At 40.5% G+C, this 27249-nt stretch overlaps 2 protein-coding genes across 2 annotated transcripts; both read right to left on the reverse strand.

The window, feature by feature from the left end:
• Nucleotides 1–1042: 1042 nt before the first annotated feature.
• Nucleotides 1043–18754, reverse strand: kiaa0232 (KIAA0232 ortholog). Its single transcript, XM_037111932.1, has 8 exons — nucleotides 18458–18754; nucleotides 11815–12390; nucleotides 11249–11389; nucleotides 9522–9591; nucleotides 9340–9424; nucleotides 5819–9200; nucleotides 5518–5626; nucleotides 1043–4140 (listed from the first exon to the last, which is right to left on the reverse strand). Exons 2-8 carry the CDS (start codon nucleotides 12049–12051, stop codon nucleotides 4124–4126), a joined length of 4041 nt encoding a protein of 1346 aa, XP_036967827.1. The 5' UTR covers nucleotides 12052–12390; nucleotides 18458–18754; the 3' UTR covers nucleotides 1043–4123.
• A 2840-nt stretch (nucleotides 18755–21594) lies between these two features.
• Nucleotides 21595–23974, reverse strand: LOC119027428 (E3 SUMO-protein ligase ZBED1-like). Its single transcript, XM_037112608.1, has 3 exons — nucleotides 22799–23974; nucleotides 22392–22529; nucleotides 21595–22225 (listed from the first exon to the last, which is right to left on the reverse strand). Exons 1-3 carry the CDS (start codon nucleotides 23677–23679, stop codon nucleotides 22069–22071), a joined length of 1176 nt encoding a protein of 391 aa, XP_036968503.1. The 5' UTR covers nucleotides 23680–23974; the 3' UTR covers nucleotides 21595–22068.
• Nucleotides 23975–27249: the final 3275 nt, after the last annotated feature.

The following is a 27249-nucleotide window of genomic DNA, read 5'->3' on the forward strand; positions in this document are numbered from 1 at the left end:
ATAATATCGAGTGGTCCAAAATTATACTCTGCACAGATATAAGGAGTGCTCTTTCTGAATGTATTTTTTAATTTTTATTGAGCACCTGGGACACGTGTGACAAAAAACCATATTCCGGAAGCTGACGCATCTTTAGAGCGGTTAAATGTGTTTTATGGGTGACTGACAAACACATAACAATAAGAAATTAGAAAATAATTTGACTTGAACGACTTGTGTTTTTGCTAGTGTTTCCAAAATCAAGAATGACCTGCCATGCTCATATTATGATAGTGAAAAAAAGTAATAATATAGCCATCAAAGTGATAAAAAGTAATTGAGTGATGAAAGATAAGGCAAGACATTAAACCAATTAAAATAAATACTTTAAAATGTAAATGAGAATGTTAACAAGCTAATATAAAATGTAATATATATATCGCATGGTTCATGTACATAGAGTATATGATATACAAATAATATAATTATTTTAAAGAATGCAATAAAAACAATAATCAGGCAACACAAATATTAATTTGTGAGAATGATTATATCATACATATATATAATTACTTATTTTCAATGAACACATCCCTCAGAAAAATTAAATTAAATTTAAAGACGCTCGAAACCAACAAGACCTGTTTTGCGATCACATGCAAAATATATCAAGACATGTCAGATATATAACTAAACTAACCATATCGTGTCTTAAGTGCAAATGTGATAGTGATGTTATTTCTTTCAATCCTGGCCAGCAAATCCAACAAACTATAGCAAATGTTATGAGATTTTCAATATTTCTAAAAATGCTCAAGGCTTTCACTAAGATATTAATGAGCATCAACAAAAAACTGAGACTGCTTGATATGAAATGACCTATGAGGGAGCAGGCCACTCCACCTACAGTATCATAACCCTGCCCTCTAGTGTCACTATGGGGATGTTGATTTCAAATATAAAGCTGCTCTTGCTTCCTCTCACTAGTCGCCACTTGGCCAAACGCAATAAATAATAGATGGCAAGCAACAACAATAACAAAAAAGGCAATGAACTTCACAGGTTGAGGTTTGGTTTATTCCTTTATTAGATGTTAAGAAAATCCACAATGAAACAAAATAATTTACTCAGGGTGTACATGAAATTAGAACAACAGAGCTACTTGGGACAGATGGGATTTTAGGAACGTGGAGGAAGGGGGCGGGTGAAGGAGCATCTAGGTGGGAATGAAAAGATGAGGAAAACTCAAAGTTTTCAGTGCTGGATATGTTCTGCAGACCATAGTGCAGTCGAAACTCAGCGACCCTTTTCAGTGTAGATCCAAATACATGTACCCTCAATGAAAGCATATTTTCATCATACTCTATTTTTTTCTCAAACAGCCTATCAAAATGGAAGAACTAAAATGGAAAAAGGTGTGATGCATTCCTTTCAACTCCCATGTAAGTGCTTAGCTTCTTGCACAAGTTCGCCCACATATTCATGCGCACAATCATAACATCCTCTCAATCACCAATTTAACCTCACATGTATTTTTTTAAAACCAAAATGTATTGTTTAGTCCAACATAAAAAGATGGGAGTGTGATGTTTGCATGCTGTATTTCAGAGACATTCCATGGTTTATTTTTTTACTCAGATGTCCCTCGATCAAAAGTAATACCATGCAAAATTAACTGAATGACTTTTCTCCATATATTCTTGAATGTTTACATGCGCCACGGTATTGCATAGGACTTTCATTCCCCTCTGCATTGCTTATGCAATCTACAATGGCTTACTTCTTTTTTTTTCTAAAACTAAAGCTCTAAATTAAAGACCTGTGTGATTTGCTTTGAAAGAACTGTCAATAATTTCTGCTCTACAATCAAAGGTTTTACATTAAAGCCTCAATGCACTGTCACAGGCATGAGTGTAGATTATGCAGTATGCTTATATTAAAAAATTCCTGAGTGTCTGATGACTGTCAAAGAAAGGTACCAAGACCCTGAAGTTGGAGTACCTTTCAGCTTCTGTGGGGTCCTTTTTCAACTGAAGCGGCACTGGACTGAACAAACCGTGGGCCTTTGCATACAATCTTTGCATTTTTAAATGAGGAAGCATTTCCAAAGCCATGCCCAAAACAGACACACCTTCACCTGCGACAGTGCATTACAGCTAGCCTGCTCACACTGCAAACATACTCTTTTAAACCATTAATGGAGGGATGATATTAGTTATCTGTGCTTCAGTTTCATGGTATCATGTGACAAATAAGTCACCCTGATACTGTCCTCATAGCCTGTTTGAAAATTTTAAAAAACAAAACAAACAAAAAAAAAAAAAAAAAATCCAAAAAAACTGCAGGTTTTAAGAAATGCTCGATGCATTTTCTGCAGAGGCTTTAACTTAACTTCATTTTCAAAGCATAGGTCTGAAAAGGGCCACTTCAACCACACCTCAAAGGTTTTAACAGCTCATTTCTTCAGGTGTGTTTTAAATTTAGGGCGCATTTATGCATTTTAAATTTTTTGTGAATGCATGTCTCTGCATACACTCACATTTCTCTGAGATAAAGTTCTAGTTCACTCACTCTGAACTAGTGCCTTCACAAGTTCTGTGACACTTACACACACACACACACGCACACACAGAGACATTGCTCAATATTTCAACAAGATATATTGCAAACCAAAAAATAAAGACACACATCATGAAATAAAAAAGCATTTGTACCTAAGTGTAATTATGCCATGTTTTTGGTTTGAGCATCACCCCTCCACTTGTTTTATTTTATATTTTTTTACTTGCAGCATGAACAATTAACTATCAGTCAGTGCTGATTTTGACATTTCTGCCTAGGAACAATGAACTAAAAAGATTTGTAGAAACTTGAGATTTAAATACCTGCAGGTATTTCTGCTTAAGCTGTTACAGGCCTGACAACTAAGAGGTTACCTTAAAAGAAAAACCAAGCCACATTAAGCAAGAACTGCGATCAGGCAAAAACATTTTTCTTCTTTTCACAATTTTTCGCAAAAAGATATTCATGGAGTCTGACTGTCTGGACTACAAAAAAAACTAGGCTATGCCATCTACTTACCACAGCCTTATCATGGAACTGCAACTTCAAAATCTTTTTGAACGTATTTATAGCACCAATAGTCCGTACCATAGAAATTACAAAAAAATAAAACAAAGTTTCATTCAGTTGCAACACAGATGTCTGCAGAAATGGCTGTAGTTGTCTTTTTGTAATGGGTATTGACCCAAAAACAGAATTTTTTTTTCTTTTTTATCCCCAATTCTTTAACAGCATTGCATTTCAAGTAGATTATTAGTATTTTTTCCAACAAAACTCCTTTTGATTTCCTGTTTTTTTTTTTTTTTTTTTACTTTTTTTATCTTAGCCTCACAAACCATCTACTACTAGCTTCTGTAAGACTATAACCATTCAAAAATCTTTTCACACATGGGGAATTTAGGAATATTTAGAAGAAAGCTGCACGCATTCTCTACTTCTCATTCACAAAGTCGTCCAAACAAATTTAAATTAAACTCTCAAATTTTTAAACAACTCCAAAATCTCAACATCCTTGTATTATCTTTCTGAACAACAGATGGAAAGTAGAGGATGCGATAACAGTTGTTGCACACAACATTAGGTTCAACTAGAAAAAGAGGAGTGAGACTGGCTGGACGAACACACATGCACAACCATTCAGACACCACCAACTACCAGTATCCTAGTTCAAAAGCAAAATGGTGGGAACAAAACTGACATGGATAGAACAAAAGATTGTCCTTACTACCTAACTGTGAGACTTGAATGAGGACCAGTGTACAGAAGAATCAAGTGAAACAAATTCTAAAATGCCTTAAATGCATGTCCGCACATGGCATCACTCAAAGACAGAACGTATTTTTTGAGTTTTCCTATTTTCATTTTTTACATTTTTTGTTGATCTGATTGATTACACAAGGTTTTAAGTTAGTAAATGAAAACCAGCAGGGTTATGTGTGGGGGTTTTGGAGGGGTGTCTCAGAAAATTCGCCTACGTTTTCCACTCTGAGATGACCCTGAAATTTTGCTGGTAGAGGTCCAGTCACAAAAGGAGAGGAAGGTTTCCCCCCTTCGACAAACGTCCTCTGTAAAACTGCCGTATTCATATGTTGCTGCTTCCTGCAAAGAGAGGTCAGGCAAAATTATCAGATTGTTGCACATGCAAGTATCCACGCTGCATCAGACCATTTACTGTATTGCAGCTTCCTTTACCTCCTGCATCTTTATTTTCTAACTGGACAGGCAGCAGCAACAATTGTACAAGTGTAACTTCAAAACCGTTATTAGACACGTGGTACTGTTTTTTAGCTGTCCTGCTGTGACCCTTCAGACCTTTTTACAAATTTCAGCTTCACTGCTAAAAATCTTCCTGTGGATTTGGTGACTTTAATAGCTAAAGCTGGTGGCCAAGCGTGTGCAGTCCTGTCTCTAGAGTTGTAACACTTCCCCTTTTTTTCCCCATAAACAACTCCTTTAGTATCGCAAAAGCTGATAGGTCACACATTTCCGTTTAATGCCAGCAGCCCATTACATTTCATACAACATGTGAATGTGTCCTCAAATGTTTATTTTTGGAGCAAAGGCAAATTGGCACCATTACTGCCAATTTAGCCAACTCATCTTAATAGCTTTGAATGGCTGTTCAACTCCACAAATTTAGTGCTGGAAAAGGTGTAACATCATGAAAGTGTGTAAGCTGTATGACATGCTACTATTGTCTTATATTTAATGTTAATAATCTGCATAATAACCTGGACATCCGAGACAAGATGAGAGGGCAAAAAGTAAGTATTACAGCAGGGCTGTTAGGAAATGGAGCTTTACCAATTTCCTTACTGACTTCCTTCGTTTCTGTGACCTAAACAAGTTTTACTCTGTAACATGCTTACATGTTACTGGCCATTGCATTCAAATTGTTGTTGTTACTGCTGTGTTTGATACTGGTGAGTTCAACTGTTAATGAGTTGCATTTTCAGGGTGGTTTTGTAGCTGTTATGAAATGATTTTAATTCTATCTATTAATAACGTTATATAGCTCTGAAGAATATCTATGAAAAGTTGAGTGTCAGTGTGGATCTGTTATGGCACAAAGGTTTGGGATGCATCTGTTCATCCCACCATGATCGTTACACTTTATTTTAATTGCAGCTTTCCATCAAAAACAGCACTCTAGATACAAGGTTCCCCTTAAATATACTGGTCAAATACAAGGCAGAGCTGATTGTTAGTTTGCCTCTGCAAGTGAATTAGATTAAAACAATGTCTTGATCAGCTGTACTACCACTACTGCAGATCAGCTCTGGACATACAAGTGGTAGATTACTTAAGTAACAACTTCAGGCTGAGGAGTTTGCCACGGTCTGGGGAGAGATCTGCCTTTATCCACTGCTGTGTGTTTGAACAAATATGTACAGTGAACTTGGTTTAATGTATTACAAAAATTATTATAGAGGAAACTGTTAAGAGTTGAGAATATGATTTTGGAAACAGGTTTACCTGTACACTGAGATCCAGGGAAAAGGGGGGAACAGAGTGTGTTCTGCCACCAGCACTCATCTTGCTGGTTACTAGCTCCTCCCTGTCGATTTACATTTAACAAAGGGAACTAAAGAAGACAAATGAGAAGTGGTTAGCGTATTTCTGTAAACAGCGGTCTGAGACATCACAGGTGGAACCCATTTCACAGTGGATGATGGATTATGAAACACTGTGTGATTAGGCCAATATTCTTGTGAAATTATCGAGCACATCTATAACATATTAATATTAATTGGAGATACATTTAAGGAACCCTCACCTCTGGCAGCTCTCCAACAAAGTCATAAGCAATCCCATACTTTGGGATCTGACCTGCTGGTGCACGTAAGCAGGCCTGTTTCTCTCCTGAAGATTCCTCCTTTTGAATCTTGTCCGCTGAGAGGTCTGTCTCTCCACCTGCAGTTGAGGCAGCTGCTTCCGTTTTGCAGTCTAAGCAAATCTCTTGCTCAGCGATTGGCATGAGGGTACTGGAGCCCTCCTGTGAATCCAGAGAGGTCTGGGCACTCTTTTCCATGCCAGACTTCTTTAATCTGGGTAAGAATTTACCAGATTCCAGTTCTGACTTCCCATAATAAGGGCCCTCACATTCTGCATCCTCCTCCAGAGGTTTGAGGTCTGCCTGAGGATCATCAAAGACATCAACCGGCGCAAGGACGGGAAAACTCATCTCCTCTTTTTCAGTCTCAGCCTCTGAATCACTCACTCCACCAGGAGACAACTCTGAGGCCGATATTGGTCGGAAATGAGTCCTGGGGGAGATGCGGATGGCCCTGTACTGTGTCCGGTTGATGCCATATATTCGTGGGTGAAAGGCTTCATTCTCAGAGTCTGAGCAAAGAATAGACTTGGGCTTGAACCCTGGACTGAACGAAGCCATGTCCTCAGGCTCAAAAGAACACTCAACATGGAGGACTTGAGAGAAGGGATTGTTCAGGTTGAAGGATGCAAACGGGTATTCTAAACCTTGCTCCTCACTATGCAAACCTCCACAAGATCCCAGCAAATCTTCATGGAAGATGAAAGAAAATCCCTTATTCAATCCATCTCCGCCTCCTCTAATGGCCTGGTCACTCTGCCCAAAGGACACAAGTGGCCTCCACAGGGGCCTGTGCCCAGGGGCAAAGCAGCTGCCAGTGTTCATGAACACATCTGTGCCAGTGATGGTTAGCATGTCTGCACTAGAAGCAGATGCAGCTGCAGCAGCACACTGTAACAGGCTTTCTTGGGTGCCACTAGGCGGCAGAACAGCCCAATTCTTATCACCACTTAGTGTCTTCAACTCTCCATACACCCCTCCTAGGATGAATGATGTACTCTCCTTGTCAGAGCTGAAGTCCCAAGGCTTGGACGGAGTCATGTAGTCCCCAGCACCATCTACCTTTGACAGTTTGTTTTTGGCTAAGTCCTGTTCTTCTTTCTTGCCATCCCAAAGGTGATACTCTGACCGCTGCACTGCTTTTTTCTGAGGTCCCTGAATTGGAACTCCTTTTGACTGCACCTCCAGACAACTGCAGCAGTAGCCGCTTGACTCATCTGCAAATAACCCCTCACTTGTTTTTTCTGCTCCTTGCCTAGAAATAACATTTTTGCCATCTCCTATTGCAGTCCAAATGTCCTTTATTATCCCTGAGCTGTAGTCATCACTATGTTGGTTTGTGTTGTCTGAAAACATGCCAGTGCTGTACTGTTTACTCTCATCCTCTTCCAACGCTATACCACAAATGGACTCTAATTTTGATTTTTTGATGAAGGTCTGATTGGATCCTGTAGTAAGACTGACCTCGTCACACGTGCGGCCAGAATTTTCTTGCAAAAAATCCAAGATTTCATCCTCAAGATATGTTCCAGAGAGAGGCGGGATCATACAATCAATCTCTTCATTGCCAGTTTGAGCAGCATCCTCTGTTGGAACATTTCCTTGCTCATTGTCTGAACGAGTTTCTTCTGAATGTGACCAAGGACTGCAAGTTCGTGTTGAAAGGTTTGAACAGTGTTCAGTTTCGTCAAAGGCACTATTTTTGGTCCATATTAGCAAACGAGACTGTTTATTAGAATGTGGGTCGAGACAGCTACTAGAATCTGTGTTGTTTTCGTGACCAATGGTGAGTGAGTCGCGGGGAAAAGGAAAAGTGGGGCTATCATACTGCAGCTCAAAAAGAGAGAAGCAGGATGAGTTCAACCCAGATGGTTCACTGGTGGCTTCAGGAACAGGTGGCTCCTCGAGATTTCCAGACAGCTTGCTCAGGGTGAATGAAACACTATCAAGATGGGGGGAGAGTCGAATTGGAGAGTCGCCTGCGAAGCTTTCTCCATCTATATCTTCTGAAGTAGATGGTGAGTAACATCCCCACACTTGAGCCATGTTTTCTAGATCCTCCATGAGGAATCCAACAGATTCCGAAGCTTCCTGTGAGTCTGCCAGTATTGCACTTTTCCCTTGCTGCTCAAGGCCATCTAACACTAAAGAACATTCTGCCTCAACGTCTCTTTGCTCTTTGCTTTTCTGTCGAATCATGCTCAAGATCCGACTCTCTTGTATAGAGTCTGAGGCACTAGTATCCAATATGGATTGATAAATATCAACTTCATAGAAGTGAGTGAATTCAGACAGATGCTTGTCATCTAAATCTCTACTATCCTCTGGCTGAGGGCAGCTTGAGGTCCCAGTGAGTTCAGCAGTTTCATCTTCTGCTTCGCCAGGCCCTTCCACAAAGTGCCCATCCACAAATGAGCCTGCTGCTAGGTATGCTCTCTGGTAGCTCTCATTGGCAATGCAGATTCCCTGGATTCTCTCTGGCAACCTTTCCATGTCTGTTGACAAAGCAAAGTCATCAGGAGATTCCGTCTTGCTTCGATATTTTGTTTCCAGCTTGCTTTGTCTGCTGCTGAAAGGTACAAAATATTCTGTGATGGGCTCAGTGTACCAAAGTGGCTCCTCCATATATTCCATCTTGTTTCTGACCTCAACTCCGGACTCTTTCGCTTCCTTCCAGCCTGGATCTTTACGAATCTCCTTTAGCGGTCTCTTCCCCTTTTTGTATAGCTGTGGTTGTTTGGCAGCACCACCAGTGGCATTGCTGCAGCTCCCTCCTGTGTTTCTTCGATCCTCTTTGTCAATTACCTTCACTTGAAGCTTTACCTGCCCACTGTTGCGTGTTCTCCTATTCTTTGCAGCCTCCCTGGATTTGTGCCTTATTCTAACTGTCTTGCTTCTAGATGACTTAGAGTCACCCTGGTTCCCACTTGAACTTGAGCCCGCCTCACTAGAGCCAGAAGACCAGGATCTGGGTCTGTATTTGCCCTCAGATCTATGTCTCGTCTGTCTCTTTGAGTGGATGGTAGACTTCTCATCCACTGCTGCACCACCATGGTATCTGTTTTCTTTCTCCCTCTTGCTTCGTCGTTGCTGGCCTCTTTCATTGGTCACAGTAGTGATGGTACCACACTCCTCGAGGTTGTGCTCCTTTGCAGCCTCTCCTTCACTGTTGCAATCTTTTGGGGAAGAGGTGTCTGTGCTGGTCTGTGGGGCTGCAGAGGATGATGAACTTGAGTATGTGCAGGCTTTAGCCTTGTTCCACACCGTCATGATCTCTTGGAGGCAAACAGTCTTCTCTGACAAAGGAGGAAAGGCTTCATAATACCTGCAGTCACAACAGACAGAGAAGATGCTCTATTTAAATGTATTCCTACAAGTAGAGTTAAAATAAGTAAATACATACATACATACATACATACATATACATAGACACACACACACACACAATCCATGATGTAGCTTACATTTCCACCTGGTCCTTTGAAGAAGGTGACTCAGCTCGCTCTGGAGACTGGGAGCCATCAGATTTCTTCTGAATCTGTTTTTCCTCTGTAGAAGACATTAGATATTACAACAATAAAACATTCATTTTCAGTGTCTTTTAATAAGGGTTATAAACATATCTAAAAATAGGTATAAGCCAAACCTTTCTGTTTGTTTTGGATGTCCTTTAGTTTAGAGCAAAGCTCTTCAACCAGGCTTTCAATTCCAGAGTTCTGAACCAATGAAAAAAGCACAGAACATATTTTAGAGAACTCAAACTGAATACAATGGACAGCTGATATCAATTCCATGAAATGATGCAAACATAATCATGTAAAAGTGACAAAAGCTTGAACTTGAACAACATTTACAATAGTTTAAGCATATATCAACACAGAGACATATATACAAAACAGGAGATAACTGATCAAAACAAAGAAATTCCCTGCCATCAGAAGAAAGAAAAACTGACGAGATCTCAGTCAGAAGCCTTAGGTAAGAATCTAAAGTTCCCAAAAGCTACTTTGACCCCTAATGTGACCCAAAAGAAAGAATGAAAGGCATGAGCTTGACACAAGTCAAGCCAGCTGACGTATGAGAGCTTAGGCATGCTCAGCCATGACTGTGCTATATTTAGCTAAGGTGCAGAAAACCTTTCAAAAAAAAAAAAATAAATAAAAAGAGCTAAGCAACAGTAGAAAAGACTGTCTCATGATGTTTTGAGAAACTGAACATTTACTACACATCCTGAGTAGCTTAATGCCTTCTTGAATTGAGCAAAGATACAATAAATAAACAAGACAACCATGTTCAAATGCTACCTTAGTCCAAGTAAGCACTTTCAAAGCAAATAGCCTCAAAACAAATCACAGCATAGCGTCTCCTCAGTACCAGTCCTGCCAGACTCTTCAGCTCACTCATTTCCTGTTCACTCTTTCAGAAAATATTCCTTACCATGCCACCTCAAGAAAAGCAAAGTACAGTAAAGTTTTCTTCTGCCCTGTGTTTCCTCTTGCATCATTGTGCTAATACCGGTCAGCTGACAGCCAACCAACTCTGCTGCTCACTGGTGCAATCCTGTGCAGCGTGTGCTGGTTAGAAAATAGACCGCAGAGTCCAGTCCCCAGAGAGGAGCTCAACACTCCTCCTCTTGCCTTGCAGACCCTTCCCCTTACCCTTCGTCCAACTTTATGTTGTGTCATTCGTCAACTCTCACCTCAGTTACTACTGTTGTCCACATACTTAAATGTCAACAAATCTCTCCATAGCATTTTCACTCACACAAAGTTATGAAATAAAAATGAATATACTCTTCAATGCAAATGACATTCCTCTGAAGGTAATGAATCATAAGTGAGGACAGAATTTTTTTAAGGCAAGGGAAAAACTTAAAACAACTGACCTTAAAATAACCTTTTCTATGCAAACTAACAAAAGGTGAGGCAACCGTGCCAAATAAGGTGATTATGCATTTACAATGAAGATCTTCCCTTGATTAATGCTTTAGCCTCCTGCATTGACATAGCTTTATTCAGTGTCTATTCACTGCGATTTATGCAATTAATATCTGCATGACTGCACCTTAACAAACAACAAGGAGTAGTACAGTAATTCCTGTCATAATTAGGCCAATCACAGCCTCTTGCTTTCTGTATTCCAAATAATTTTCATTCAAACATTTCATAAAATATGGGTCAAACATTTCAGACATAGTAATGAAGGGCTTGCATTGCTCCAAAGTGACAGTGATTCAGGTTAATGTCTATTTTACATTACAGAAAAAAATAATGCATTATTAATAATAAATACTGTAACCTGACTAACACCATTCATAAATGGCATGAAAATTACAGGATTGCACCAATCAAACTGAATGATAATGAGGCTTACTTCATCAGATGCAGAGCGGAGGCATTGCACAGCAGCTTGCTTCTTCATTTCCTCAAGACTCAGGTCGGTCCCACCTTTCTTCTTACTCTTGCCCCATTTCTTCCCAGTTCCCTTCTCCCAGCCTAAGAAGATGTCGTTTTCCTTTCAAACACAAAGCATAAAAAGTCAGTCATAAAGGAAAAACTAGGGTCTAACAGTGAAACTTGGAAAAACACATAACAGGAATTATAACTTGTGCATAAACATATCTATGCATACCATAACAATTTGCACTCAAATACGGCAAACTGCATTGCGATAAACACAATGACAAAGTACAGAAATCAAATGAGGAATTATTCAGTGGTGGTACAGTGCCATAATGTGAAAGACAAGCACCATTGTTACCCTCTCTTGGCAAACTGATGTCTTCCTCTAACGAGCCCATTATATTCACACGCTAACTTCCCTTTCTGAATAAAGTCCACTGGCCAGTCATTTGACAGTGCTTACACAAACAATGACAATAGTTTTACAAAGCTTTTTGATTTAACTAGGAAAATCCCTTTAAGGATGCAGGAGCCCACCTGGTCCTGCAGGTCGTAGTCATAACTGTCATGCAGGAGGAGGCTGAGGACGTAGCGGGTGTAAATCATGGCATCAATCCCGCACTTCTCAAGCTCCTGGCCAAGCCAGCTTTGTACTGGACCCAGCGACTGGAGCAAGGACATCTCTGGGGCAGGCAGGGGGCCCACAAGGGGGTCGGGGCAAGAGAGGTTTTCAGGAGGAGCAGGACCGTCTGAATCGGTGCTCACCGGACGCATGGGACCTCAGGTGTTGGCCATTCTCAGGTGGAGCAGCATTGCGATAGGTAGTTGCTGTAGGCTGGTAGGTGGAGAAGGGTAAACAGAAAAGACGAGGCAGAACCTTGGGAAGAGGGGGGCAGTCACTCCAGCAAGATGCACTGAAGGGGCTCTACATGGGGAGGCATGTAGGATGTTTTTTTTTTCTTTTTTATTGCTTGGAGCAAAAAAGGGGATTTTACTCGTCAGGCATGGCTTATGCTGCTGATAGATCTCAGCTGCTGAGCAAAACACAAGACGTGTTTGCGTCTCAGTCGGAAGGATCCATTTTGGGGCTACGTCTTACTTCACCGGCAAAACCTGAAACAGAGCAAGCATGCATCAGTTTCTCTGAAATATTTTCAATGTTGAAGCAAAGCATTTGAAAAAACAAAGATGTGGTCAAAGATCTTATTCATGTTCCCCACAGAAGCAAACAGCAAGGAGCAAACGCTCTTTAAAAAAAAAAAAAAATGTACGAACACATTTCACTGCTTTTGGACAAGGAAATTATAATTACTCTAATATTAAAAAGGGAGAGAAATAGGACAAGTAACAGATCATTTATAAAATTTTGTTCCTTATTCCAGAGGACGTTTTTAATGACTGGTTATTGCCTTGCTTAGCAGCAAGCTAATGGCCTCCTGAGTACATTCTTTAAATAGTGCAGACACCAGCAACAATCATGACACAGTAATGTCAGTGGTTGTAAGCCCTCTTCAAAGTGATAAACGGGTTGATAATAATTACTGACTACACTCAACCAGGGGCTTGGGTTTAAACCATGGTGATGTGCATTCACCTCAAAATCCAGCACACTCACCGCAAAATGACATCTAACATAAGCGTGAAAGCTTCCGAGTTATTCAAGTCTGTTTGTGTAATGACCCTTCAGGAGATGCAATGGAACACAAGAGCTGTGACAGTACATGTATCCCACAGCTAACAGATTAGTTAGATAGATAGAGACAGATAGAGACTTTATTTGTCATTGCATAAAAATACAACGAAATTTCAGGTGAACTCAAGTACTAGGCTCAAATTGCTTAAATAATATAGATAAAACAGACTACTAATACTAATAATACAATAGATTATGCTTTAATTCGTCATCCATTTCCTTACTCATACTCTCATTCATACCAGCTTGCCAACGTATGCAAAACACGTGTTCCATGACATTAAGTCTGTGGTCTTCCTGATCAAAAATACAGTTTAGGTTTGATTCTCTAATTTTATGTTTGTGTGACATGTCAGACGATGTCTATGCCGAAAAGACCCAATACTTGTAAGATTACCCTGTACCTGTTCATATGTTTATATGTTCTTGAAAAAACTCAATAAAAACTTAAATGAGAAAAAAAAAAAAATACAGTTTAGGGGCATCGAATCGATTTCTAGCAGTTCATGCCGGCTGCATTTTTCTTATGCCTGTACATATGTACTCAATAGACATAGGTACACATAGATAGGTACATAGGTACTCAATAGATAGTAAACTAGTAGTAAACTAATTACGGAGTACCAACACAAGTGCTGAGCCGCTGCACGTATGTGCGCCGCCATGACACGGCATGTGTTTAGCGGTAGTAATTTTGCTTAACTAAAACTAAACTGATACACGTTCTTTAGAAATATTGTGTCTTCACAATGATAGGCTGATAGCTCAGTAGCAAAGCCAGTATTAAATGTTACATAATAAGCCAGTTGTTCTGCTGCCATATGGCACCAAGCCCCCAGGAAGAGCAACAGGCTTTGAAGCCGGTTTCCGTAGTAGCCAAACTATGTAATTACATTGTCACATGATGCAGTGTAGCCCAAAATGATTTTCCTGTAAGCTAAAATTTTGAAGGAAGTGTCTGTAAAATGTTGAACTAATTCCTTTAATGCCACGTAACAGATTATCCAGGTACTTTCATACACAGAAGTCAAGCTTTTTCTGCTTCAAAACACCACTGAGCAGTTTTCATAGGAATGAATGGGGCTCCACCTACAACTATCTTTCCAGATTAAAAAATAACGTCCTTGTCTAACAATCACCAAATGTGACTGATTTTACTTTTTATTATCATTCCGCATCTCGATGCAGAGTAGCAGCGAAAAGTGACAAGACAGGTGCATGCTGTGTTTTATTGCAAAATAGCTGGATTAACGAAGAATGTGTGTCTGATTTAAAAGCCATCACTTTCGCCTACATAAAGTGAAATTCTTTTGACTATAACTTCAGGCATTTTCAGCTGTGTAACTCGGAAACTGGGCATGCTCGTCACCAAAGAAACAGATCATTAGATTGTGATACTGATTGTGATTTTAGCATTATCTGCTTCTTTCCTTTGACACACAAAACCACACTCAACCACAGCTCAGACTTTGTGAGACTGAAGCACTAACTATTGATGGGCTACATTACTTGTTACGTGCTAGCAATCAGATAGTCATGTGGGCAGGACATTGAGCAAGTGGTCCACAGACATAGAGAGGTGGTTACATCAGACTCATAGTAATTATTTTTTCAAGTACATTTAACCACCTTTTTTTTGCTGACATCAGCTACTCGCTGTTTTGAGGGATCTGATGAGGTTTAAGTTTACTGACTCAAATTAAAGGGATAGTTCGTGTTTTTTGAAGTGGGGTCATATAAAGTACATATCTATAGTCGATCTGTTCCCTACCGTAATCAGCGCAGCCTCAGTCTGAAGAAGTACAGACCCGCTCTAGCCCAGACGCTCAACTTTGTACTGCAGTGAACGGGGTCCAGAGAAGAAGCAAAATAAACCACGTAAAACAAGGGTCACCTTAAAAAAATCTATAATCTATAACAGTTCAAGTGTATGTTGTATAGGGAAAATTCACACCGCTTTACATCGCCGTCAGACCGCCCTTTCTTTTGGCACTACATTTTCTCATCCGTAGAACCTCCGGTGATTACGGTACGGAACAGATCGACTATAGATAGGTACTTTATATGACTCCACTTAAAAAAACACGAACTATCCCTTTAATTCTCGTCTGATACTATCAGAGACGCAGTATTGGCAAACCAAACCAGTATGAATGGATGAGCCAGCTGCGCATATGGAGGGTGCGTCTATCGGATGGTCTGTTAACTGCACAGGTCCCTCACTCAACTTAATAAAGAGAAATGTCCCACAAAGCAATGTTACAGAACCAAACTAAGGTAAAGAAGTAACTGTAACTGTACTGTTTGTGATAAAAAAAAAATCTGAGACGATCAGTCCTCCTGACCAAGACTTTAGTGAAGTTCCCCCGGAAAACAGCCTCCGTCCTCGCAAGTGACAGATTCAGACAGTGTCCCGTTTACTGATGGCAATTATGTAATTACGTAATTTAGAGCAAAAACCTTAACTTCATCACTTTCCAAGATGTTTGGTGGGTCAGGATCTCAAACATGACACATTGTAACAGCATCCAAATGATTATAACTTATCTGCGAGTTTAGATTGACAGGGGGACACTGGGAAACACCTTGAAAATACACACGTCATCATCATGACATGTGCCATCACGTACAGTGCCAGCTTTCAGTGTGAAATACACAGCGGTTTGTCTTTACTCCAGCAGTGCTTCGCTCTGTGTGAACGACCAACAGCGGCGAATTGGCGAACCACCACTGTGGTGTTAATACGGCATCTCTGTGTGAAAGGGGCTACTTATGGCTCATAGGGCTGGATCTGGACTGGAAGTTGTGTCGCAATTCTGCCTTCTCACACCGCGAGACAGGTTTGTGGATCAGTGTTGCAGTTTCAGTTTCGATCATGTACCGTTACAGACTTAGTGCATACCCTTGAAGGGATAGTTTGTGTTTTTTGAAGTGGGGTCATATAAAGTACAAATCTATAGTCGATCTGTTCCCTACAGTAATCACCGATCAGCGCAACCTCAGTTTAGAAAAGCAGAGAGCCGCTCCAGCCCAGACGCTCAGCTTTGTACTGCAGGAGTCCAGAGAAAAAGCGAAATTTTACCACCTAAAACAAGGCTCACCTAAAAAAATCTGTAACAGTTCAAGTGTACATTGTATAGAGAAAATTCACATCGCCTTACATTGCCGTCAGACCTGCCTTTCTTGCGGCAATACGTGTTCTCAACCGTAGAACCTCCGTCTCCTTACACAGTTGTGCCAATGCGTAGCGATACAGAGGTTCAACGGTCTGTTAAGTTTCGTTTTTATCTAAAGTAAACCTCTTGTCCAGCAACTGGGCCTCACACTGTATTTCGCCGCTCGCAGATCACCTGTTACCCAGTTGCTCTAGGGATATGGAGGTTCTAGAGTTGAGAAAATGTAGTGCCAAAAGCAAAAGCAGTCCGACGGCGATGTAAAGCGGCGTGAATTTTCTCTATACAACATACTGGAGCAGCTCTCTGCTTCTCCAAACTGAGGCTGCGCTGATCGGTGATTACGGTAGGGAACAGATCAACTATAGATATGTACTTTATATGACCCCATTTCAAAAAACACAAACTATCCCTTTAATAGGAAATAAATACTTAACTGCTGATCAATTTATCAAAATAACTTTGCTTCAGATTTTTCTCTAGCCTCTTTTCAAATGTTGTATTGAACATTATCTCAGTGTAATGTACTGAGATAAACATATAATAAAAGTAATTTACTTCTTTTGCCAGTAAAAAATGGATCTGGCTACAAGTCAAATGAGCCACCGAGTCAAAAGGTTAATTTCGGCCCCTGTCACTGTTTCAGACTACAGAGCAGCATCTTTTTGCAGGCTCGAAGACTCATCCTCTGCACTCTGCAATAATATTGTGAATGGCATTAAGAAAAACAATATAGAAATTACTAAACTTCTCACTGGTGCTCTTGTTTGCTTATGTGTGTCATAGCGAGGGCATCACTATTAAATTGAGACCATTTCATAACCACATTAAAAGTTACTTGTAATGTGTTCAACTTCTTATTCCCGCTATTACAATCACAGAACACATAAGCAAAATAGTTTAAATTATGAGTACTAATATGTCTTGGATTTAAGCCCATACCAAAATAACTACAAGCAACTGCAGCTGCTGTATGCAACTGTGTGGGCAATTGGCAAGCTCGCTGTCAAGTGCATGTGTTTCATATGGCAGCAGTGGATTAGGAAACCGACGTGAAGAGCAAATGGACGCTGCACCGATTTGATTGGCTAGCCCGGTCGTCACTCAACAGTGGCATATTATGGGTTACCCGTTAGAGACGTCAAAGGGCAAGATAAGAAGCTTTGCAGTATGAACCATGCCATTAAAGCAGTCAAAACACTTTCGTAGGATAGCAGTATGTTACTCTAAATTAATGCAGATGGACAATAGCTGAAATGTTATCTATCTTCATCGATATTTGCTAAATATGGCTGACCAATGTCTACAACCCAGTTGTTTCTTGTACGCATACTAGCCCCGGTGCTAGCTCCTGACTGCACCGTCCACTATCAACTTTATCTTAAGGCCAATTACTCTGACATGGAAAGGACCACAACAGATTGTTAACTTGCTAGTAACCCGCTTTACTTTGCGTGTATTTTAACATTATTTAAATATACATTTATGTCATTAACAATACATTGCTGGGTTATCTAGTGCGGCAATGCAACCAACTTACAGAGAAGCCAGGGACGATATTGAAATTAAATATAAATGTCATAGTTTTATTAATATGGCACAGAGTCGACGATTTTGTAATAGCCGAAGTTTCCACTAACGTTACACTGACTTTTGGTATAAACGTCAGTTAACGTTAAGTAGCGTAACTTTACAGTCAAACGGCAAGGTTAGCTGGACCACCGACCTTTAGCTAATGAGCTAAGTTAGCTGAGTTGGCTACCGAGAGTTGTTCGTCTCCTGTCATAAGACAATTTATAATTGTTATGTTTGCCTAGCATGGACCATTCAGGTGGACCCTGTACGTTTCAGTTTATTAATTTAATCACGAAAGTACCGCGAAGATTAACGTCAGTTTTGTATGTCGGGCAGGTGAACGCAGGCTACTTCTATACGGTGACATGAGAGCCCTGACGGTTCTCCATTAAATAGTTAGCTAGCAAACAGCAAGACGCGGACGTTAGGCCAAGTCTAGACTTCCAGTCGGACACGTAGCACCAAAATACGCAAAAGTCAATAGCATATGGCCGAGAAGTCCATCTCAATGTCAGATAAACGATGGCTAGCGTTAGCTTTCCAGTACGATTGTTGTTGTGATCAAGGGGGAGGAGGAGCAGCTGCCCCGGTAGACTACCAGAGGACTGTCAGACGCTTTCCTCTCAAAATGTACGCCATATCGTCATACAGCGAAGGAAAAAGCTGAGTAAACATGAAACGCTGAACAAGTACAAAACTGCGGCTGAGCCAAACGAAAACTCCCAGCCGGTTTACTTACCTGCCGTGGGCTGAAGTAAAAAGAAGCAGCGAAAGGGGAGCGGCTATTTCTCTCCCGCTGCCGTTCCGAGCTCGAGCTCTGGAATCCGCTGCGGTAGCATCGCGTTCATGGACGCCGACAGAAATGGCGCTGTTTTCACATCCAGTGCTTCTCCAACAGCGTCAAGGAAACGGGCGACATTCCGGTTCAAGCAGGAGGAAGGTCATTCCTTGATGATACCTGATACGTAGACCCACAATGTCCGCTACCGCAAAGCCAGTTTCATTCGGTGACGGTCTCCTGAATGCGCCACACTCCGCGTTCGTATCTAGGCAACAAGGCGAACTTCTGCCGTCCTATTGGTATATTTTTGATTCCTCCGCTGGGGTATTGCATCAGAAGCCCAACTAGTACTCTTATCATTTGTTGTGACACTAAAGTAAAATGATTAACGACTGTAAGCACATTATACACATTACTAAAGAAGTAAATGGATGATTAAACATTCTGTTCCAGCTTTAAGTTTAGGGAAATTTGTAAATTTTGGTTTTACAAATTCTAATATGGTTTACAGTTTCACAAATTTGTTTATTAACATTAACAGTGTCATTATTATTTTCGATGGTGGCAGTATTTTTCCTATAATGTTAATTGTGCTTTATATAACACAGCCTATGCATTGAAACTAACCAACATTATCTGCACGTTTAGGCCTATAAATGAAACCTCAACAGGAATAACATTTCTGTGCAGTTTTGTCATTCATATGACTCAGCAAACAGAGCCAGTCATTATTTTCTATAGAAAATGCTACTATTTTTAATTATAATTTTGTAATTTTATACTCCTTTTTTCTTTTTTAGTGTGACTGAATCCTTAGTTACAAGTGGTCGGATTTCAGAATCAGAATCCTTTTATTGTCATTGCACAGTGTACAATGAAATTCTAGCAGCATCCAAGTATACACACAACATAAAATTGAGTAAAAAGTACAAGTAAAAAGTACAAGGCAGCACAATGTGAGTATGAGAAATAAATAGATAAATATGTACAGTGTTTTACAATTGTTGCACATTGTCCTTGGCATGTGTGTGTGCATGCGCACGCGCGTGTGTGTGTGTCAGTGCCCATTTGTGTTTAGTGCAGTGATGGCTTGTGGAAAGATGCTGTTCCTGAGTCTATTTGTTCTGGTTCTGATGGACCTGTAGCACCTGCCAGAGGGTAACAGGTCAAACACGTGATGTGCAGGATGGGCACATGTTTCACACACATAGCTAGGAATCATTTTGTATCAATGCCATTTCTTGAAATCACTTATATGCATACTTTTTTTCTTTTTTAGTATCACTGGGATGTTCTGTTCATTATCACAACCCTTTTTGGTCAAAGCAAAGCATTTCTGAGGCTTTAATTGATACACTTAATTTTTTATCAGATAGAATGACAACACTACTATAAGTAGGCCTACTGCGTCTGTTAGTCTACCTCTAGTAACTGCTTCTACTACAACTGTGATTTTACAATTACCACAGTACTAGTTATAGTGCCAATACTCCTCAAGAGAAACAGTAGTACAATAAGATCTTGTAACTTGAACCAGCAACTTTTTCCTGCCTCTCAAAGCCACTGTGTATGTGTATGTGTGTGTGTATATGTTGGGGGTGGTGGGTATTACTTAGACCAACCAGCTGCCCCGATCAAGGGTCCACAGTGTGTCACACTTCATCTGCCCTTTGACTCCAGGGGTTATGACCTCTGGGTCAGGATGAGTCAATGCCTATTGACCAGATCTTTGCTTGTGTACTACCACAACACACACAAATACACAAATACACACTCCTTTGGCTTCACTGCCTCCTTGCTGTGTTACCAGAGGTGAGTATCACTAAGTGCATGTGAAGTGAATGTGTGTTGAGAGGGAGTGAAAGAGGTTGGGAGAGGAGTGTGGGGAGTCTGTGCATGTGCATGTGACAGCAAAACTAAAGATCTTGAATGTATAGGTGTGTGCATCTTACAGCTGACACGTTGTAAAGACAATATCTGTAATTTTACTTTGGTTCCCAGGGCCTCTAGGGGCTATCTTTGTCTTAAGCAAGAGCACTGACAACAAACACATATTAACCTTCTGCGATATATAGAGAAGCTTGATCGATCAGGAAGATGTGTGGGTTTTCACCACCAATATACTGTGCTAACACTGCAAAAAAATATTTTCATTTAGTTGTGAGACACTGAAACACTGAGTCAATACCAGAGTTGCTTAGATGGATTCATTTATTCATGTCTCACCAACAGTTTCAGTCTTTCCTGTCAGCTGAACATCTCATCTGAAGTTCAGCCATGAGCACATAACATGCAACAATTTAACATTTGCAGAGCAACATCTCAATCTACACTCCTCTTTGCTCTGACAGCTTTCTCATTTGCCCATGTAAATACAGAGTTAATTTGGAGCAGATGGCACAGTTAAAAGATGCCCCATAATCCTCTCCCAGGAAGGGGATTGGGGAGATGGGGGGAAGTGGTGGGGTAAAGGAGGCCTCTGGCTGATTTCACTCCAAGGCCGTGAAAGCAAAATGTTTCCCACAAAGCTTTGTAGACTTGTAAAGAGCTGTCTGAGGTGAAAATGGTTATCATCCGCAGGGTGGGTCACAAGAGGTAAATTCTTTATTAGTCCCAGCTCAAAACCTAGATAACTGTAGGCACGTGGTATACAAGCTGACTTGTCTATATTGTCCGTGTCCCAACACAAACTTGTAAGCACTTTCATACAATCTATCAAAGCTGACATCCTTCCATTTATACTGGTTTTGTCCAATTAAAATCAGTCTGAATGCATGAAAAAGTTCAAGATCAACTGTTAATTTTCCTGCCTTGTGTTGGTCTTTACATCTTTGACGTGATTTCCAGGCATCATCAGAATCAGAATACTTAATTGATCCCCAGGGGGAAATTGTCTTCTGAAATCTTTTTACTAGGGCTGGGTATCGTGGCCAATTTCCTAAATCGATTCAATTTCGATTCATAAGGTTCTGAATTGATTAATCACGATTCGATTCGATTCAATTCGATTCGATTCGATTTCGATTCAATCTTCTCATAAATAATGAAAATGGCTCAACTGTGTTACAAAATACACTTTATTTTTTTATCTTCAACAAAACAGGTTTTAAGCTTGTGAATTGGACATTTTAAACTAGACCTGTAAACAAAAAATTCAAGTTTCAAAAGTGCAATCTTGACAAATAATTCAACTACAACATTCCATCACTGTTTCTTAAAGTGCAATAATAATAATAATGGTAACAAAACTAAAAGTAAACTTAAACTGTCTAGTCAAGCCCTGTTATTGTGACTTTGTTCTCACTTGGTAATTGTGAGATTTTTGTTTAGGAAAAGGAGCTCATTGACATGATCTGGGGTTAGGCAGCTCCTTTTTGCGGTGACAATATCACCCGCAGTTGAAAACACTCTCTCTGACGCAATACTGGTCCCTGGGACGCAAAGGTATTGCTTCGCCAGGCGAGCCAACAGTGGATACTCCCTTTCATTTGACCTCCACCAGGTCAGAGGATTTTCATTCAGCCCAGCAGGTTGTTCTGCCCTGTATCTTCTGATTTCATCTCCAGCCTTCATGGCTGGAGTTTTATGGCCATTTTCCTTTGCTGTTGGTAAGTAGACTGCCCCAAGAAGAGACTCCAAGGTGCTGGATTTCTTGGGCTTCTTGGGCGAAGTCGCTTCCCCCATCTCCTCAGCTCCTTCATCAGCATCATTACCATCAGTATTTTGCTGTTGAATAAGACAGAAAAAAAAACAAAAACAGAAATAAATAGACTGAAAATCATTCATGAACTCTTTTAAATTATATAATATTCCTTATAATCCAATAGAGAATATTTTAATTCTCAATGAAAACATTCTTATTAAACTGCACACTTTTTAAAAAAATACTTACATCACGTGCAGCAGTGGCAGCCTCAGTCTGCAGTCTGGAGAAGGTGTCATCTTGCTCTTTAGCAGACAGGAATGGTAGGGCCTTAAAGCGAGGATCCACGCTGATGCTGCATACAATATGTCCTTCTGCGCATCATATCTTAAAGACATTTCATAAATTATTTTTGTTATCACAGTATGAGGATAAACATGGCATGCAATACAAATATACAATCTCACACATACAAACAAAAAAGTGCATGTATTACAAATTACTAACTACTACAAGTAATCAGTAAAATGAGGAAAAAATGCACATAAAATACAAAACTTTGCTTTTGTAATGTTTTGATTTGGCCTACCACTGACGATTGCATACACACACAGAGAGAGAGAGAGAGAGAGAGAGAGAGAGAGACCTTAGCATACCTTGTCCTCAAGTTATTCTTTGCAGCAGCCTTCAAGTCCCTCACCACGGTGGAGTCTTCGATAATGGGGGTCAAGGCCTCCTGCAGCAGGGCGAGAAGTGGGGCGATGACGGACAGAGTTGGTTGCTTGTCCTCCGACATGGCCAGTGTAGCTTCTTTCATTGGTTTCAAGACCCGCACCAAATCTTCTGCAATCGTTACATCCTCCTCTGTTAAGGTGCACAGATCTGTTTCATTCCTGCGCACGTCTTGTGAAAGGAGAGTGGCAGAGATGGCTGGCTGTTGTTCTAAAAAGCGCTCCAGCATGTCCAGTGCACTGTTCCACCTCGTCACAACGTCTACTGTTAGCTTGTGTGCTGGCAGTTGAAGCAGCTTCTGTTTTTCTTTTAGTATGTGGTTTGCCATCGTACTCCGATGAAAGAACGTTGCTATACGCCTCACTCGAGCCAGCAGACGTGACACGGCTGGGACTTTTAGACCTGCTTGTGAGGCTAAGTTCAGTGTGTGCGCGAAGCACCCGACGTGCATTAGCTGCATTATCTCCACCGCACGAACCATATTTGCAGCGTTGTCCGTCACGACTGCTGGGTCTTTGCTGGTCAGTCCCCACTCCTGTATGGCCCCCGTCAACATATCAGCTATATTAATAGCAGTGTGGCTCGTGAGAACCTCGGTGGTCTGTAGCACATGAGACATGAGGCACCACTCGTTGTCGATGTAGTGAGAAGTCACTGTCATGTACGACTGCGTTGACAGTGATGTCCAGGTGTCACAGGTTATGGCGACCCTCTCTGCTGACTGCATTTTGGTTAGGATGTCGTCTTTCACACATGTATACATCATTGGGATAACAGTTTCAGTCAGATGTTTACGTTGCACCATAACGTAGTGTGGTTCGAGCACCTGAAGGAGTCGCCTGAAGCCTTCGTTTTCCACTACCGAGTACGGGCGTAAATCTTTGCAAACAAAAGTTGCGATGGCCTCTGTTATCTTTATGGCTCGCGGCGAATCGGCTGGTAATGTTAGTGATTCCCTCAGTTTCTTTTGTTTTGCCCCTGACGGCTTGTTGTCGGAAGCTAATGTTAGCGTAGTGTGATACCTCGTTAAGCGGTTTCTGAGGTTTGTAGTATTTCTACAATAACTGACCTCCGCTTGGCAGATCTTGCAAACCACTTTGGTTTTATCCAGCTCTTTGTCCGGTGTTGTTTTAAATCCAAAAGGGTTCCAGACGTCAGACTTCAGCTGGGACGGCTTGCTGAGCGGAGTTTTACTTGCATCGGCCATTGTGTGTATGCACGCTTGTGAACGTGAACCGGGCGTAAACGCGCCGCGGTTTCGTCGCGCGCGAGACCACTGGGGTTCATGGGGAAAAAAAAATCGATCTCATGCCCTATGAATCGATATTGCAAAATTTTAATGAAATCGATCCGAAATCGATTGAATCGATTTTTTTACTCAGCCCTACTTTTTACTCTATTTTATGTTGTGTGTATACTTGGATGCTGCTAGAAAAACACAAAGAACAAAAAGGAAGTTTGAATTCAGAATTCATGTAGCATTCATGTGACGGGGTCAGTTTCAGGGTTGCATGTTTTGCTACTTTGTTCATTTTGTTGTGAGTTAAGGTTTATGTTATATCGCATGTTTCCTAGTTTCTTAGTTGATTTATGTTGAATCGCACGTAGTTTCTTTTTATGAACTGACCTTGAACTATACACAGACTCACCAACAGCAGACTAATTAACGCAACGAGCCACAGGTGGTGGTGAGCACAGCTGTAACCTTTTTATTGAGATGGAGACAGAGAGCGATAGAGAGGAGAGGACACCAGGATGGCGCGTTCCGAGCACTGGAAATGGTGGGTGCCCAGAACGCCGGGGATGGCGCCGGGGATGGCGCCGGGGATGGCGGGCATTGTGATACCGAGGACACAGAACGCCAGATGACTATATAAGCCTATTAAACTTAAGTTATGCTACTTTGCAAAAACATGTCATATAAGCCATCATATGAATACTTGGAGAAATACAGGACGTTTCAATGGATATATTATGGATTTTTCTGTGACGTATTTGATGATCATTAACTATTTCTGCATTGTCAGTAATTGCTGGATTACACACATTGCTGGAAATTATTCTGTAGTAAAGTCAGAAGTTCAAATAGGCAGTCAATACAGTATTGATCAATTTTACAGTCAAACCGCCTGGTCAGAGTTGACGGGATCAGGCTGCCATGTATCTGTGTTTCCAGTTAGAGTTTATTTTAAACAATCCAAGACAGTCACACGTCAGGATTCATAATAGAAGGGACTGATATGTTCAACAAACAGTAAACTATCCTCGCCTCCTGTTAATTTGACACACTTCTAACAACACTAATCTTTTTACGTAATTTAAATACGTCTCTATGACGAGACCAATCACGGCATGAAGCATGAATCAAAGAGACCAATCGAGAGAAACAAATCCCACCCCAAACAAAGCCATGTGATTTTGGTTCCTTTTTTCTTGACTCTAAAGTTGTTTACCACTGTCTGCTCTCTGTCTGGGCTCCTACATACATGCATGTGCTCTCACACAGCAGTGATGTGAGTGAGTGATGTTTTGTTTCCTGTTCTTTTCAGTTGCGCAATGCTTCCACTGGCACTGGCACCAGCATATCATACCTGACCTCAGGCTCTTCAGAAAGAAACTGAAAATGAACTGTAGATTGAGTCTTCTGATTACAACTAACAAGTGCATGTATTTAACCTGCAGTGCTGACAATCTGCTCTGCTGTCCCATTCTTCTCTTTATTACTAAGTCATGCTGTGTCTTGCAAAGATAACCAGGCTGTAAACATTTAGCAGGAGCCAAAACAGAGAAAACAAGTTAATCTATTGTTTGGGAGTCAAATATAAGATTTGATCCAGTTTTAAGATTTTGATGCATTCTTTTGCAATTCCTCAATTGTTTGCCACCAGTTATCTGTGGTGATGGCATGGTTTTCAGTCCCTCTGTTTCACATCATTCTCAAATAATTTATTGAACTGGGCATAAGTAAGTGTAGTCATAGTCTATCCAAATTTAGTGCACATTTAAAACTGTATTTTAGCCTTAATTCCAACTCACCCCCCCCCCCCCCAAAAAGACAACTTCACTTGTTGACTGCTTAAAGGAGCAGTTCACCCAAAAATGATAATTCAGTAATTTTCTTGTCACTCTCATGCATATGAAAAGTTTCTCAATCCATGAAATATTTATGGAGCTTCATAGCAAAACAGTGTTGCAGCATTCACCTCAAGTAGATTGGGACTGTTCTAAAAGATTTTAAAAATCTGCCAGGAAAAAAAAAAAAAAAGGCATATCTCAACAAAATCCCAGATTAATCTAAAAATAGAACCTTTTTTTTTTTTTTTTTCTTAAGATGAAAACTTCAGTGTAGCTGCTAAACTAAAAGCTTGGAGCTTGACCTTGTGTCAAAGGTCTAAATAGCACCTTTCAAATCAATTGGGGATCTCAAGATAATGACTGAATTTTCATTTTTGGGTGAACTTTTCATTTTACAATTGAATGTCTTGAATTCCATATCTGTCTATCTATATATCTTAAACATCCTTACCTAAATAAACTACATTCAGTCGACATTAGGCACAAAGCGAAGAAAACTTTATTCTGATGCATCAGTGACATAACTTTTTTCATGCCCCTTCATCATTTAGCTGAAGTCATTTCCAGAGACACATGCCTTTGACATGACTTTCCAATCTACTAGTTCCCATCCTTCTGTAACACTGCAACACTAGTATGTTCCACCAGCAGCAGCACATACCTCCACAGTAGGTCAATGAGTTCTTTCTATAGTTGGTATGTTACAGTTTGCAGCCCGTTATGGCTACTCTTGTGGAGCAAAAGGTCAACTTCAGTGGTGAAACATGTGATCCTTTTTATATTTGTTCAGTAGAACATGTGATCCAAAGAGGCCCATTTGATTCAATTATCACTCCAGCAGAGAGATCAATCAGTAGGTCAGTTGATACAGATCAGTCAGTCTGATGGCCTGGAGTCATTAGTTTCTTCCTACATTATGATCACACAAAGCTCTTTGTAAATGATCCTGAAGCACTTTAAGCATCATTCAGGCACCTCTAATTACTGCATCAGCACCAGCTCCTGACATTATCCAATTTGTACAGTAAAACAATGCAATTAGACAGTCAAACAAATGTTTCTTGTCATCTTTAGATGAGGTTATACATTTCTCTTCAGTTAAGAAGAATGAGTTTATCTTTGGAGGATGTCCAGGGATTTACTGATTTTGAAATGTGTCAACTTCACAGTTGATGTCAAACAGTATGCGTGAGACACTGAAATGTTCCTATGGGTGCCATTGTCTTTGGCTGATTCTAGATACGTGCTGTCTGACAATGATGTAAGGCAGCGATAATTCTGACAATGTTTAAATGTGTCT

Source organism: Acanthopagrus latus, chromosome 10, assembly GCF_904848185.1.
Source record: "Acanthopagrus latus isolate v.2019 chromosome 10, fAcaLat1.1, whole genome shotgun sequence".
Classification (NCBI taxonomy): domain Eukaryota; kingdom Metazoa; phylum Chordata; class Actinopteri; order Spariformes; family Sparidae; genus Acanthopagrus; species Acanthopagrus latus.

Coding starts and splice junctions, on each gene's coding strand:
- LOC119027428 (XM_037112608.1), bottom strand. CDS start 23,679: ATGGTGCAACGTAAACATCTGACTGAAACTGTTATCCCAATGATGTAT. Junction 22,530..22,798: donor AAGAATAACTTGAGGACAAG/GTATGCTAAGGT, acceptor AATGTCTTTAAG/ATATGATGCGCAGAAGGACA. Junction 22,226..22,391: donor CTGCCACTGCTGCACGTGAT/GTAAGTATTTTT, acceptor CTTATTCAACAG/CAAAATACTGATGGTAATGA.
- kiaa0232 (XM_037111932.1), bottom strand. CDS start 12,051: ATGCGTCCGGTGAGCACCGATTCAGACGGTCCTGCTCCTCCTGAAAAC. Junction 11,390..11,814: donor ACTACGACCTGCAGGACCAG/GTGGGCTCCTGC, acceptor TGTGTTTGAAAG/GAAAACGACATCTTCTTAGG. Junction 5,627..5,818: donor TTGTTGGAGAGCTGCCAGAG/GTGAGGGTTCCT, acceptor TGTCTTCTTTAG/TTCCCTTTGTTAAATGTAAA.